At 47.4% G+C, this 16154-nt stretch overlaps 1 protein-coding gene across 7 annotated transcripts in view; it reads left to right on the forward strand.

Annotated features, from left to right (window-relative positions):
• Positions 1 to 13625, forward strand: part of FYN (FYN proto-oncogene, Src family tyrosine kinase) — a 276852-nt gene extending 263227 nt beyond the window's left edge. For all 7 annotated transcript variants that reach the window (XM_049695527.1, XM_012539555.3, XM_004264712.4 and 4 more), the window contains 2 exons: positions 2006 to 2137; positions 12953 to 13625. In XM_049695527.1, coding sequence (XP_049551484.1) covers positions 2006 to 2137; positions 12953 to 13161 — 341 coding nt within the window. In that variant the 3' untranslated portion in view covers positions 13162 to 13625. The remainder of the gene's footprint in view (positions 1 to 2005; positions 2138 to 12952) is intronic.
• The last annotated feature ends 2529 nt before the right edge of the window (positions 13626 to 16154 follow it).

A 16154-nucleotide genomic window follows, 5' to 3' on the forward strand; every position in this document is an offset into this window, starting at 1 on the left:
GACTAGCACAACTGACTGATATATTGATAATTGCTTTTTTTTAATCTGAAATGATGAAATCTTCTCTCAGAAAATCCAAAACGACTTTATCCCAATTTTAAATAGTTTACTTTCAGCAACACTCACATCTTGAGCAACGTGGGGTGATTCCAAGAAGGGAAGAAAGGCTTTTTTTGCTTGTCATTTTATTTGCAGGATTTGTGTCTGCACAGTGGAGAAAAATGTTCTATTTGCTTCGGAGACAGACATAGATTTCCAAGCCATTTGGCTCGAGAGATGGTTTAAATAGGAATGAATTTAATATACCTTTAATTCTCTGAAATAAGAGAATTCCAGCTGAGGTTTGGTCCAGGGCAAAGTTGGCTCTCGACACTGAAGAAAATCTATCACATTAATCCCAGAGGCTCAGAGTCCAAAGCTGCGTGAACAGAATGCTGGAGGATAGGAAGTGTGAGAAGAATGCTTTGAAAGAAACTTTAAAAACAAAATGACTGTTCAGAGAATACCAGACCTTGCAACACTTAAGCAAAGATATAAGTAATTATGCTTGAGAAACGTAGCTAATTAAAAATAACTCGATGCATAAAAGGAAGAAAAACTATAGAATAACTTCTGTGTTCCAGTGTTAATGTGAGATGCAATGGAATAAAATAGTAGGATTTGTTTTTAATTTCATTTCACGGGCATAGAAGAGATGGAGAGGAAAATTATATTGCCAGAAAATGCCAGGGTAGATTTGCTGAAGATGTTATCATGTACTGTATTTAAAACAAAAATCTAATTGCTGTAATTTATCCTAACCTCTGGTTATTAAAACACTGCTAATTCAAAGATTTTAATCATTTGCCAGTTTTACACATAATGGCTTTTCATAGAAGATACTGTGAAAATTTCTCATTTTGTCAGCCTTTGTATGATTTTTTTTTAGGAGTTCCTAAGTAAAACTAACATGCTTTAAACATATAATTTTGTTTACATCACTAATAAAAATTGCCTGTTTAGTTTGTTCAGTGAAATATCTGAAACTGCTTTATCATCGTTGAGCCTAACGTGTGAGAGTGCAGGCTGCTGAATCAATTTTAATTCCCCGTGTATACATCTCGCTTCAGAAGAAGCAGGGTGGACCCCACCCTTCCTTTTTGATTAGAGAAAGGATTCTTTTAATCGGAGACATTTGAAAGAAAAGATTCTACTCACTTCGGCACAACATTTGCTTCTCGGTCTTGAGAAATCAGACTCATAAGACAGTCATTGAGATAAAACCACTGTTTAAAAACAAACATTAGATAGTACGCTGTCTGGCTGGTGGGAGAAAGGTAGGGAGGTAAGCAAGGGATCATACAGTGCAGAAGAAAAAGCTATCGCAGAATTAAAGGTGGCCACTATCAGGGGAAAGGGTGGAAGGAAGAAAGAGAGTGTACAGGGGAAGTAGACAGAGGCAAAGTCATTTCTCTGCTGTAGATGTAGGAGGCGTTGGGGAAATACAGCCCATCTCAGCATGACACCTGGGCGGCAGCAAATTGTCTCCACCCTGGGAGAAGCGTGGTGGCTTGATCTGGTTTTTATGTACCTCACTAAGAGCAGACTATGGTCTTACATACTAAAGGATTCTTGAGAGTAGCAGTGTGATTTAATTCTATGTGTATTTATTAAAATATAACTTTATTTGAAAGCAAAAGAAAAACTATATAGTTTCCTAAATCACAAGTTAGCCCTACCTCCAGACCAAACCTATGTCTTACAATAGGTTTGTAGATTCAAGTTCTAAAGGCCAGAACTTTAAGCGGCCTTGAAGCCCAGCCCTTTGATGGGACTTGCTTAAGGTCGCAGAGCCAGAAGCAGACCCCACAGCTGCTCAGTCCTAGGCTGTGTCCTGTCTCCCCTCCTTCCCATCCTCCTCTCTGAACCTGATCCCAGGAAAGCACTTCCACTTGCTCTTCCTTCCCAGCCCCACGCCCAGCGCCATGCTCTCTGCCTGACAAGTAACCGGGTGTTCTTCCTGCAGGTGCAAAGTTCCCCATTAAGTGGACAGCCCCCGAAGCAGCCCTGTACGGGAGGTTCACAATCAAGTCTGACGTGTGGTCTTTTGGAATCTTACTTACAGAGCTGGTCACCAAAGGAAGAGTTCCGTACCCAGGTAAGGGCAGGACACAGCAGAAATGCGCCTGGGTGGATGCTCTCCCAGCGCCATTTGGGGAATCTCCCAGCACCATTTGGGGAAACTTCACCCTGTTTGCCTTCTAAACCCCATCCTCAGCTTTCTGCCAAGCATGAGTTTGAAGCACATGGACAGGTATTTAGCCAGAGAAAAGCAGAAGTGGGAGCCCCCGTGGTAGGTAGACAAGCAGCCACCGCGAGTTGTGTGCCAGGATTAATGCAACTAGTAGCTGGTGAATGCTTCAGCCCGCCCCAGTTCATGGGTTCTCTCCCCTCTCAGTAAGAGTGTGGGTCCCTGGCTCCCAGGGCAGAAGTGTCACTGGCAGAACCTCTGCCCAAATGGAGTTTGCAGACACTTCTGGGAAAGAGTAGAAAAGCCCTCACTGCTTTCTGATTACTCTGTAGCACTGACCCATGGAGTGAACCTGGCAGGAAGATGTCAGGACCTGCCCTCTCTGCAGGCCCCGCTCCAGATGGCCAGAGACAACAGGGGCACATGGGAAACGCAATTTAGAAGCCACTCACTGCACGTTTCTTGGTTTTGTTTTTTGTGGGGTTTTTTGTTTGGTTGGGTTTTTTTTGGCGTGGGGTGGGGGGTGGGGGTTGGCCATGCCGTGCGCCTTGCAGGATCTCAATTCCCAGACCAGGAATAGAATCCGGGCCACTGTACTGAAAGCCCAGAATCCTAACCATTAGGCCACCAGGGAACTCCCTCACTGCACGTTTCTGAACAGTTAAAATATGCTCTACAAAAGCAAGTATAGTGTAAAGACATTGGAGATTCTTAAGCCCTGGAATTTTTCTGGATTATCAGAGTCATGCTCTCCAAAGAAACCACGGGTTTTAGGTTATTCTCGCTTGAATTCATTAATTTAGACAGATGGTGACATAAAGGATAATCGTGCCATTTTACCTCCACGCTTTAGTGGTTATAGCGCAGGGACGATCTGCTTTCTGAAATGTTAAGGACATATTTTTCAGTTACTGTTGAGTGCAGAAAGAACCTAGCTCCCCATCATTCCCTGCCTAAGAAAGGAGCTTTTAAAAATAAAAAAGCAGCGACAGAAACGATAGTGGAGATTAATGAGGAATTGAGGGCTCTTGCAAATCCTCGGTTTGTAATCGTATCTTTGCAGTCAGAGGAGCCGGCGAGGGCCGATTAATTTGTAATCCCTTTGTTCCCTTTTTATGATTGTTTCTGGTCATCTTGGGAGAATGCAGAGAAGTAAAGAAGATCTCTTTCTGGGTAGGTCGTAGCCTCAGGACTCCTAGGAGAGCCAGGTTGGCACAGAGGCAAAATTGACAAATTCCCTGTCTCTGAAGCACCAGCGCTGGGCGGTTAGAGATGCGGGCGGAAGGCAGTTTTATTGATGCTGTGGCGACTGCTGCCCCCGGCACGCACCAAGTGGGCAGCTGCTCTGGGAATAGCCAACTAGCAGGGCAGAAAGGGCTGCCCCGGAGGGGCCTGGAGCACAGCACGGGCATTGTTGAATTGCTCCTCAAGAGGGAGAATGTGCAGGTCTCGGGATTTTGAAGATCTGAAGGCACCTCTTTTTTTATTGTCTGAATTTTGAATGAATCTCTTCCTGAGTCCCCCAAGTTTCCAGCCACCCGAGGTGTTAAATGCGGCTGTGGGGGAAGGTTAACGTTCTGCGTTTCTGTGAAGCCTTTCCTTCCAGGAAGACAAAGCTGCTTTTTGTTTCTCAGGGTCACACGCAGAAACCAAGACAAAGGGGAGAGGGGGGCGGCAGCCTCGGAGAAGGAAGGCAGGTGTGTGTTTCTGAGGGAGAGTCTTTTGTCACGTTTGGTTTGGGCATAAAGAAAGCGGCCTCACTTTACAACTTAGGCTGGGATTTTCATTCATTCGGCGTAGCATCAGTAGGTGTGACCGCGCCTGGCATTTTGCTCGACCTGAGAAATAAATATAAACAAGGCATTCATACTCTCAGCAAGCGTTGATGAGAACGGTCCTCAAGCAAGACGCTGTTTTAGTGGCTGGAGCTAGAACAGTGAGCAAAGGAATGAATCCAGTCCCTGCACTCATGGAGCTTGCAAGTCAGATGGGTAAAGTGTGCATCAAATCCAGGAAGAAATCAGCCTTTCTTCTTACTTCTCTGTCATTAGCGGAAATCACCTTCGAGGGATGGAGAACTTGAACTCACCCACCGTGGGCCCCCAATCTTAATTCTGATAATGGGGGAGGGGCCCCTGATTCAGGTATCTGCATACAGCAGGTCCTGAGAAGGGCCTTTCACTCAGAATCCCGTGAGGATGGCAAAGGAGTTGGACAGGGGAACCAAGTCCGCTTTACTGCGCGGAGTTAGATACTCTGAGCAACTGCTGACATGCCGGGGGCTTTGATAGCCACCCTGATTCTGCGAGGGCGGCAGAGAGAAGGGGCCACGACTGGGAAGCTTCACAGAGAAGAAGGCACGTGGGGTTTCCCCCTCAAGTTGAGGAAGAGGGTCCCAGACAAGGACGGGCATGCGGAAGGGCGCCCGCTCAAGGAGCCTCAGGCTTAGTCTGCGGAGAAGGCCGTGAGGCAGGGGTACCCGGACCAGCAGCTGGAAAGCCTGGCCAGAGCCCACCGTGAGGGGCCTGTGCTGCCACAGGGAGGCCTGGCCGGTCTGCAGTGGTGGCCAGGGGGCCGTGGCGGCGAGGGCGTGATGGGAGCCACGGAAAGTTGTGCCCTGACCTGCCCCTCGCCGTGGACACTGCTTGTTTTCGTTCTTTAACACAGCTGTAATCATATTTAATTGGACTTCTGAATCTCACAGTACACTCTTCTTGAGAGATCCCTTTTACAGAGAGGGATTCCAATTATAGGATGATTACCTTAATGAAGAAGAACAACCGCTAGGGAACAGTCATTCAGCTTCACCCATTGTCGCCATGGAAGGAAGGCCCTGCCTGTCCGCGTCCTCGCCGTCTGTTGGTGCGACCGCGTGGGCAGTATGTGCCGAGGGGCTGCTTCTCCGCTGCCCTGAGTCCTCGTGCCTGTGGACAGCACCCAGGACAGACCCCTAGTCCCCTTCCACCGTGATTTCCATCCTGACTTCTCAATGCAGTTATTTCTCAGGTGGCTAGAGTGTATTTTCAAGTAATTCTTGTTTCAAGAGCAGTAGGTGGAGATACACTTTTCTGAACTCTTTCATACCTGAGAGTGGCTTTCTGTCACCTTCACACACAGGAAAGTTACTTCGGCTGGTGGTGAGGATGGAGGTCAAGGGGGAAGGGAACGTGACTTCCCCACTGCCCCATGGTGGGCTGTCATCCTCTGGTGCAGTGACCCCCTTTCATAGAATTTCCCGCTTCCGGTCTCTCCCCCCTTCCCCTCCCCCACCATTCTATCACTGTCACCACCAGAGTTATCCTGGAAAACACAGACCCGCTGATCCTACTCTACTAGTTAACAAGTCCATGGCTCCCCCTTGCCTTCCAGATAAACTCCAGAAGCCTTTGTTTGCATTGTCCTTCATACCTCTTCCCTTCAGTCATTCCGCAAGTATTTATTGAATACCTACTATATGCCAGGTGCTGTTTAGGCCCCAGGAGTGTAGCTGTGGACCAAAAGACAAAAACTGTCCTCCTGAACTCTTCATGCCTTAGAGGAGACAGACAATAACACAAATAAGCAAAATGTATTCAGCACTGGCTGGTGGTAATGGGTAAGGAGAAGAATAAAACGGGGACGGGGATAGAGGGTAGCAAGGGAGGACCTCCCCAGGAAGATGACATCTGAGGAAGCGAGGCTCAGGGTCCATACCTGGGGGAGGAGCCTCCCTTCAGAGGCAACCGGAGCACAGAGGCCCTGAAGAACCGCCGCGAGGCCCGTGTGTCTGGGGCAGAGGGAGCCAGAGGGCCACGAGGCCCCAGGCAGATCGGTAGGGTCTTCCTGGGTCACGGTTACGACTTTTGCTTCTACTGTTAGTGAGATGAGTGACTGATGGGTTTTGAGCGGGCGACCTGACCAGACGTGATTTCTTGCTCACCGCGTGCCGACACTTCGCACCAAGAGATCTCTCTCAAACACGCAAGTCTCTCTTCTCAGCTCCACTCCCTGCCTCCGAATCCTTCAAAGCCCGGCCCAAACGCCCACCCCCTCCTTTGTGTAGCCTCCTTCATGTCTCTTCCTGGGTTGCACCTTCTGCTTGCTTCCATGCCACTGGGTACATCTCTGCTGAAAGCCTTGTCTTTGTGTCTCTATTTCCCAGTAGCTCTGAACTCTGAGAAGGGGGCTCCTTTTATGTGTTCCCCATGCCCAGCACAGTGTCTGCCCCATAGTACACTCAGGAAGTCTAAGTGAATGCATGGACGCATGGATGGATGGCTATAGGCAGGGGGAGAAAAGATTATGCCTATGAGGCTTTTAAAACAAGACTTTGCCCATAGCCTGCAAAGCCTTTCAGCTCTATTTCGTCATCTCCACAAATAAATATAGCATGTTTTTTCCCAGCCACAAAGTAGCCTCTGTCCTCAACGTTGTTCTGAGAAATTGACCCCGTGATCAGTTCAGACACCATGTCCCAGCACCGTTCTAGGCAGAATGTCCCGGCCATTCAGTGCCCCGGCTCTCAGCTGAACACCTGCTTTGGGAATTTGGCAGGATCTGACAAAGCAGGAACATTCTCTTAAGTGTATCACATTTATTCATCCATTTGAAGCACTTTCAGCTCCTTTAACAACTTGACAGCTGCCTGACTTCCGTGAATGCGTCTAGTCACTTGATAATGACTTGAAGAGGAAGATAACTAGTGAATGTATAGCATTTTCCTTAAAGAATTAGAAGTCTCCACCTTTGTCCTCCCTCTGCCCCACTCAGATGCCTCAGACAGAGCCTGAACTGTAGACTTAAATTCCTCTGTGTTCAGCAGCCCATCACTGTCGCCTGCACCCTTATCCCCACTGGGCCCAGCGTGATGACAGGAGCAGGTTTCTCTTGGGGTGGGAAGAAGTTAGGGCTCTGCCGCCAGGAGAATGGGAGGTGGGGTGAACCTTCGAATCTCAGCCAGGGGTGCTTTGTCCTCCCTGCCCCCATCCACAGTCTGCAGGCTTTTTCTTTCAGCTCCTGGTGTTCCCTCCAGAGGGAATCCTTCCTGGAATGCCCAGGAGTCGTATTGTCTCCTCCCCCCACAAAGTTTCTCTTGGCCGGTGTGGCAGGTGAAGGAGAGAGGGCGGGAGGAGAGGGCAGTTCTTCCCTATCTGTGCGTTTCCGCGGCCTTCCCGGTGGGCACCCTCACCCTCACTGTCCCTTTTTTCACGTTTCTGGGACAAAGGAGCTGTTCGTGATACTGTATTATCAACTTTAAACAACTTTGTGTGTTATGGCACCTGAGTAGCTGTCATTTCTGTATTTATTAACAGAGTGAGCTTAATCAAAACAGCTGTCCTGAGCTTATCTGGTTAAGATGTGGAAAGAGAAACAAAACTAGTCATCCTTGTGCCTTCTCAAGGTCATCCTTGTGCCTTCTCAAGGTCATCCTTGTGCCTTCTCAAGGTCACTCCTTTATTTTCAACTATACTCGTGGAGCAACATCTATCTGCCCAAAATCTGTACTTTGATCTCATAAGCAAAACCTAACTTGAAGCGTCCCAGTTGTAGCCCGGTAAGGTAACTAGAGCACACGGTGATCTGATAGCACGCTCTCGGGCTGGGCAAGCCATTACCTGCGCCCTCCTTCCTTCTGCCCTCCCGGCACTCCCAGAAATGCTCAGCAGACAAGTACACAGAAGGGCTTTTTCCAGGGTTTACGCAGAGAAGCCAGGGGGAGCCTCTGACAGAAACCCTTATGCACAATAGGGTCTAATTTCGTTTCAACGGAAAGCTCGGTTTCCTCAAGGAAGCTGGATATCTGGGAACCTGAGAATCATTCCCGTTGTCAAAGTGCTTAATTATAAACATGGCACAAAAATCCAGGTTCTCGCAACCCCTAATCCAACCCAGATGCAAACCTGAACGGGTAACAGTGAAGATCCCCTATTGTATAGAGATGGCCCCTCGGAGATCCATGTTAGGAAGCTACACAGATGGAGAGCTGTAAAGCCCAACACCTTGCGTTCATAGAAGACATTTTCTTTTCAAAGAGCTAAAAGCACAGTGAATGTGGAGGTATTCTCTTGACAAGTGGAGAAACTGAGGCCAGGGGAAGTCGAGTCACCTGCTGAGAGACACAGAGTCGAAGTAGTGAAGTGGCTCTGACTATGAAAATGAACCGTTTTCTTCCCTAAAGAACCCAAAAGAAAAGCGAGGAGACTCCACCGAGTTAATATCTCAAGGAAGAGGAAAGTGTAAAAGAAAAGGAGGAAGGGGAAAAAAAGGAGAGCGGGAAGGAAAACACACACACGTGAAAGAAGACATTGTCGGCAACCATACGTAGCCAGGGTTGCAAAGTGAGAGTTGGAAACTGGACCTTAATTCGGGAACCTCGAGGAAGCCAGCAGCGTGAATTGGAAGGATAATATGGTCAATAATGGCAGGAAGCGAATGCAGTCCACTCGGCCAGAGAATCTCAGCTGCAGGATTTGGGGCAGACCAACTGGAAAGGATGCTACTAGTGGCCACGTTTGAGAGCCTGAAGTGCAGGGTGGCAGGAGGCCCTCATGGAAGCTGCAGAGAAGAGCAATTTGAAAAGCAAACCCCAGCACAGCAGGCTACACGGATTTTCTGTGAACTGAGGCCCACTGGGTTGTGCCCTGTGAGAGTGACCAGTGGAAATGGCCCATTTTCCTGACTGATGCCAGGGAGAGCAGGAAGGTAAGGAACTGCTGAGGTGGGAGCAAAGGAGGGCAGGCTGGGGTGAAAACAGAGAGCGCGTCTGCTCGCTGGCCGCCAAGCCCTGCGCCCCTTCTCTGACGCAGAGGTTGGGGACCAGGCAACACACCCTGGGGGGCTTTGTGGCCATGACACTTCCCACGGTGAGACACCACCGGCTGGTAGAGACCACCCTCCTATTGAAAAACAGTCTCTACTGCAGCTTCCACTGAGAACTGTTGGTGACAAAGTTTCCCTAAAACATACACCATATTTTAAAGTTTCTATCTTTTCTGTTTCTCCCCTGGCCTTCTCCCCACTGAAGAAGGAAGAATAGGGCAGAACATTCCCAGGCACCCTCCTCCACCACCACCCCCGTCCCCGCCCCCCCCGCCCCCCCCCCCCCCCCCCCCGTCTCCTTCCTCAATTGGAAGCAAGATACGAAGATTCATCTCTTCCAGTGTTCCCGTGTCCCTCGGGACTCTGCTGACCACCCTGGCACTCAGTCTTGTGTGTGTTCCCTTCCCAGTCCCTGGCCCTCACCTCCCAGGTGTTGGATAAAACCAATGTCTTGGGAAAAGTGGCTAAAAAGAAGGGAGATAACAGTTTTCTTTGTAACAAAAATATGAAGCCATCTAAAAAGGAAACATGAAATAGTAGTATAAAGAGGAAAATCCATTTTTGCTAAAAAGAAATTCTTAAATATGATTTTTCAAAGTTCTTAGAGCCAAGAGTACTATTTTTAAAAAAATAGGAACACAACCCACTTATTCAGGGTGTTTGTGAAATAAGAACTGACCCAAGCCTTGCTGAGTGGGCATCTCTTTGTTGCGCGGTTACTGCTGCCGAGGCCCATCGTGAAGGTGTCAGGTCCACTTCTGGCTTATGGCTGGTTGGAAAAGAGCCAGCCCCATTCACATTGTCATTGTCAGCCAAGTGTGTTGTCTTATATCCCACTTTTCCAGCAAAGCTGACGTTGGTATGTTTCTCTTTGGCCTGGTGCGTGGAATCGGTTTTGTGTGCTCCCCATGCCTGGGGAGCCTGGGTAGAGGCATGAGAGGGGAAAGAGGAGAAGTGAGTAGAGGGTGCAGGCAGAACGGAGGTGGAGAGTGTGCCCAGGAGCTGGCGGCGAGGCTGCTGGCGCCCTGTCCCACGTGGGCCGAGGTCCAGCTCCGTCCCTGGTCACAGCTGCCTGGGAAGCAGGCTGCCTCGGGAGACGCTACGTGCTGAGGGTCAAGCTGCCGCATCTGCTGTGTCCCAGGCGCAGACAGAGCACTAGAAAATCAGGCTTGACCCAAGCGGCCAATTAAACTTTCCATTGGTGGAGACTGAATCAAGAGTTTCTAAAACATACATGCCATCCTTGCATTTGAGTAGTTTGTTTTTCAAGGACATGCAACATTTACTGACATAGGGCCGCGGAGCAATAGGAGAATGATTAGTTATACTCCGTGGTGTGGTTTTGGGTGGTCTCAGTGCCAGAGTAAAGCATTAGAAGGCATTTGGGGGTGGGTTGTACCACCTCCAGAAGGGCCTGTCACACCTTCCGAGGTTTTAGACCTTCCACCTGTGGCTTCTGAGATACTGGTATTATGAAACCAAGGTCTGTACTGAAATACAAAGCAGGCGCTTTGGAGAAGGCCCGATACGTGCTTATGCTCTCTTCCTGACCCTTTCGGGGTGGCTGGAATGTGGTGGCTACTGCCACTCCTGATGCCGGAGCGTCCCAGCCAAAACCCTTGGGACTGGATGTGCCTCAGGGTCTGACTCGTTGGTTTTTGTTTTTTTTAGAAAGTCCATACAGTGCTTAGACCATAATTTATATAACACCCTAGGAGAGTCTGGGGCTGCACTCTGTGTTCAAACACATTCTTACTTCTATAGCGATATGTATGAATGAAGAGAAACAGTCGATAGCCTCACACCAGGTCAGGCTTTACGGCCGAATGAGGTGAGTTTGGATCAATTTTGCTGCCAAGTGAGTTTCCAGAACTTTTGCTTTGCAGAGCTTGTTGGATTTGGGGATCGTGGATAAGGACATGCTGGTCCCTGTCCCGTGCCCTGGTTTGTCCAGAGCTCTGCAGGACACTCTAGTGTCTCCCCTTGCTTCCAGCTCCCCCATTCCATCCCGAGTTGTCAAAATGAGTTTTCAGTAGTGGGAGGAGGATTTAAGGTAATAAGCCTCAGAGCTGACTGAACATCCAACTGAAGTGGGCCCCTGTAAAGACAGGCATGGTGCAGAGGCAGGGGACCCAGATTCACTCACCGAGCCTCTCTCGCTAAAATAAGGGTCACCCCCGAAATGTGACCAAGGTTATATTAGAATAATTAAATCGCAGGCCTACTTCAACACAGCAGGAATAATACACGGATTTTATCCCCTCAAGGAATTACAGTGGCAGAGAATAAGAAAGCATCCTGAAAGGGTTTGGATAAGCATGTGACTGACAGGGCTGTGCTGGACAGCCACGGGAGCCGGGATCAACCCAGCTCCAAAAGCAACAACAAAGAGAACTGACAACAGATCCCGAAGTCTGAGTGTCCCCCACTCAGGGGGACAGGATTGTGACCTGGGCCCAGCTGCTCTGGCCAGGCTTACAGGGCTCTAGCCAGCAGGTTGCCACCTCCTCCAGCATTAAAGGGAGCTGCTACGTGTATGCGCTGTGTCCTGCTGATGACATCCCTGAGAGCTGGGGGAAGAAATCTGGGTTTCTGACTGGCTGGAACTCGGGCTCTTGCTTTTGTAAATTAACTGGGTCAGAAGTTGGAGAGGATTATAGGCTCAGGGCCAAGGAGCAGCCAAAACATACAAGGGCTTGGCAGGCAATGGCAGAACATGATATGGCAGAAAAGGGAAGGAAAACCGGAGGAGAGAGCCTGGCAGTGATTGGGAAAGGGGTCAGGGCATTCGGCTCACCCCAAGTGTGGTATTTCCTGTTCTGTCAAGAAGGCCAACGTGCAGGGAGGCTGCATTCTCCTGAGGGTTAGCAATCTCCCAGAATGTCTCCTGTTAGCTCCAGGCATCCTGATGTTTCACTATCAGGCAGCTCCCCCGGCGGGTCACAAAGGTCTCCAATGATAGATGGCCTGTCCAAGGTCATCAGTAAACACAGACGCCCTGTCTCCCCATCGCAGTCATCAAACCTCAGGGCACCTAGGGGTCGCTGGGCTGGATGGTGCCCAGCATGGTGGCGTGATGTCAGATCTCAGACAGCGGGGCACCAAGAGCTTGCCCAGGCACGAGGACGGCCAATTTATGAAGTTCATCAATGGAGCTCACGGGTCCTGTGAACAAAGGACGGTTTATTTTTCATTCCGTGGATTTGTTCTTATCTGCTTCATTCATATTTTCCTCAGTTTAATGGAAGTGTAATTTACATACAATAGAATTCAACAATTTTAAGAATTCAGTGAGTTTTGTCAAACATAAGTAGTCACACCTCCACATACAGGATATAGCACATGTGTTGGCAGACTACAGCCCGTGGGCCAAATCCGGCTCCCACCCTGTTTTTGTTTTGTACCTTTTTAGAGTTGTAGAAAAATAAATAAGATGAAGACTATGCGACAGAGACCGTATGCAACCCGCAGCACCTAAAATCTTTACCATCTGGCCTTTAGGGGGATGGTTTGCTGGTACAGAATGTTTCCATCACTCCTTGGTGTTCCCTGCGGCCCCTCTGCAGGATTCCCCTCCCCCTCCCCCCTGGCAACCACTGACCTGCTTTCTATCACTGTAGTTTTACCTTTTCTAGAATTTCATATAAATGAAATCACACAGTATGTTGCCTTTTGTGTCTGGCTTCTTTCACTTATAATGCTTTTGAGATTCATCCTCTGGGGCTTTGCGTGTGTCAGTAGTGGGGTCCTTTTTTTATTTCTGAGTGGTGTGATAGCCCATTAAAGACAGGGTCTAATTTAAGACAGCCCTCAACATGTTTTAACCACCCGCAGGCTCCACGTAGAAGAAAGAGGAGGTGCAGGGGGCGGGGGCCGTGGCCGGGCAGCCCGGCGCGCCCGCTCTCATGGCCCTTGTCTTTGCAGGCATGAACAACCGGGAGGTGCTGGAGCAAGTGGAGCGCGGCTACAGGATGCCGTGTCCGCAGGACTGCCCCATCTCCCTCCATGAGCTCATGATCCACTGCTGGAAAAAGGACCCCGAAGAGCGGCCCACTTTCGAGTACTTGCAGGGCTTCCTGGAAGACTACTTCACCGCCACAGAGCCCCAGTATCAGCCTGGTGAAAACCTGTAAGACCTGGGTCTGCAGAGAGAGGCCTGGTCCAAGAGGCTTCCCCGCCCCCTCCCCATTAGCTTTCAATTCCGTAGCCAGCTGCTCCGAGCAGAGCAGTGAGAACTGTCCAGGATCAGATTGCATGTGACTCTGAAGCTGACGAACTTCCATGGCCCTCATTAATGACACTTGTCCCCAAATCCGAACCTCCTCTGTGAAGCATACGAGACAGAACCTTGTTATTTCTCAGACTTTGGAAAATGCGTTGTATCGATGTTATGTAACAGGCCAAACCTCTGTTCAGTGTAAATAGTTATTCCAGTGCCAACGATCCTAGTGCTTTCCTTTTTTTAAAATGCAAATCCTATGTGATTTTAACTCTGTCTTCACCTGATTCAACTAAAAAAAAAGTATTATTTTCCAAAAGTGGCCTCTTTGTCTAAAACAATAAAATTTTTTTTCATGTTTTAACAAAAACCAACCGGGACAGGTGTTTGTTTTTTTTTCTTTTTTCTAAATATGAATATATATAATATATACATCCCTGTACATACACCATGTGGGTGCTAACGTGGAGACCGTGGCCGACGTGGGCCACAGAGCTTCGGGACCCAGAGTGAGGATTTGACTGGAAAATCAACATAAAAGCACCGGTGTTATTCTGAAAACCAGTGGCCTCGTTCTTTGGCTTTTGCAAAACATGATTTGATTTTTTTTTTTTTAATTTGGATTGCACTTTTTTGGTTCATGACTGTGCCTGTAGACGGCTGTTACTTTGACTCTTTTCAGCAGTACCCCCCCGCCAGCTGAATTCACAAGTTCTGTTTCCAGTATTTGCTTCGACTTACTACGATCTTGAAACTTAAAAGTGAGCCTCTTTAAAGCAAGCAAGTGGCCAATACTACCAGGGGAACTAGAAGATGGATACCACACAAACTTCTTGTATAAAACATGAATGCTGAAATGTTTCCAACTTTTTTAATTTAATAAACCTTGTAACCACATTTAAATGGTCTAAAACCCATAGCACTGTAGTCGTGGCAACCTGCTAAACTTTCTCATTCAACTAACCCTTATGGGAAGGTGAGGGTGGGAGGTCGTACATTTCCCATTGTAAAATAAGTGTTTGAATGTCCTGTACTGCTAATGAAATGACTTTCTCTATGTCCAAGGGTCCTCCAGTGAAATAACTATGCACTACTTTACATCTCATGGGGAAGCACAAAAAAAAGTATTACATTCTTAGTTGCTGTTTGTACCAACTTTGAATTACATATGTTTAACAAGTCAAAAACCCTATTTCTATTGAGTTTTTAATACTGAGTGGCAACTCTGAAGTCTTAATTCCTTTTTTGTTATGATTTCTTTGTGAGTTTACATTTTTAAATTGTTTAACTTTCTTAATTTAGTAATTAAAAAGACAGCATTTTACATTTGAATTTTTTTTTTGTTCATTTGTTTAAATCATGGAAGGTACTTTAGGAGTGACATATCTGTCTCATACCAAGTGGTAAGGAGTCCCCTGGAGAATTTAACCATTGTGCAATGATTTCCAAATGGCAGAAACATTCACAACACCTGGAGTGGGGTTCCCCCCCCCAAGAAAGGCTGGGCTATTGTCTAGTTAATTCAGAGGATTGTTAAAGGAAGACTAGGCATACCTTAACATTTTAATTTATCAGGCATTTTTGCTAACTAAAATTTTCTGTGTCCCACTTGTAGGAGAAAGAGACAATTGCAAGAAGAATCTTTCTTGTCCTGGAGTCAATACATATGTTTCCCAGTGTCCCTCCACCCCTGTAATGAAGTCGCTCAGCAGGGGAACAGCCTGGTGTTGCAGAAGGGGCAGTAGGTGGACTGGGCCAACAGGCGGGGCCTGGCTCCGCACTCATTCAGCTGCACGCATTCAACAGCCACCTGGAATCTCGCCCTTTCAGGTCCTGTCTGTAGAAATGAGGGGGTTGGATGAGATTTGCTGTAGGCTCCTACATCTGAGATCCTGGGATTCTAAGATCACTGATGACGTGTAGAATTACACAAAGAGGACAGTTTTCTTGCTGAAATAGCCTTTATATTTAGAAAGTTTCTGACATTTTTTAAGTGAAACGGATTTTCTGGCTAACCAACTTTTCGTGGTGTTGGTTTTGGTATTAATACAATTGCTAAATTGATAAAATTTCAAAGATCTTGTTACATACGATTATCACAATACTGGGCAATTTATTAACACATTCTAGATATTTTTAAAGATATAACTTTGTTTTTCATCTTCACTTCCCAGTAGGTCGGATAATTTTCAAGTACTCTCTGGGGGATTTTTGTGTTTGTTTTTGACTTGGTCATTCAAAAAGATCTGAAAAAGTCATAACAGCCTGTTTTAAACAGATTTTTAAAGGAAAGCAGTCTCTTCAAAGTATAGCCTTCAATTCATCAGTTGAGTTAACTGTGGATTCTCTCACATGAAGCAAAACTCAAGACTTGGGTTAACTTGAGGACACACTTATGAAATACAGCTCGCTGGAACCATTCTGAAACAGAGTAGGGTTGCAGACTAAAGGGAAAAGAGTAGCTATAAATATGAAGAAATCAGAGACATTTCAGGTTTTTTCTTCCAGGAAACTTATGTGATGCCAAGAGATCTTGCCGAGGCAGACCAGTCCAGGCAAATGAAACACCACCTCCAGGGAGTCCCAACACCTCCCAAGAAGCCTCCCTCCCTCGAAAGTTTTAGAAGTTTGGGGTTAGGAAACTAAATGCACTAACCAAAAAGTTCTCTTGTATCTTGAAAGGTGCCTTAGCGGCACCTAAGTGATGGTGAAATATTTTTTTGTCTTTCGTAACCTGGCAGTGAGTAAGGACCTGCTCTGTTCCCTGAGGAGAGCTGGCATCTGGCATTGCTTTGCTTCATACGGAGGCTTCCTAATAATCTCGTTCTTTTTACTTTCTTTTTTTTTTAAATTGGGGCATAGGTGTTTTACAGTGTTGTGTTAGTTTCTGCCGTACAGCGAAGTGAG

This window comes from Orcinus orca, chromosome 12, assembly GCF_937001465.1.
Source record: "Orcinus orca chromosome 12, mOrcOrc1.1, whole genome shotgun sequence".
NCBI classification, from domain to species: Eukaryota; Metazoa; Chordata; class Mammalia; order Artiodactyla; family Delphinidae; genus Orcinus; species Orcinus orca.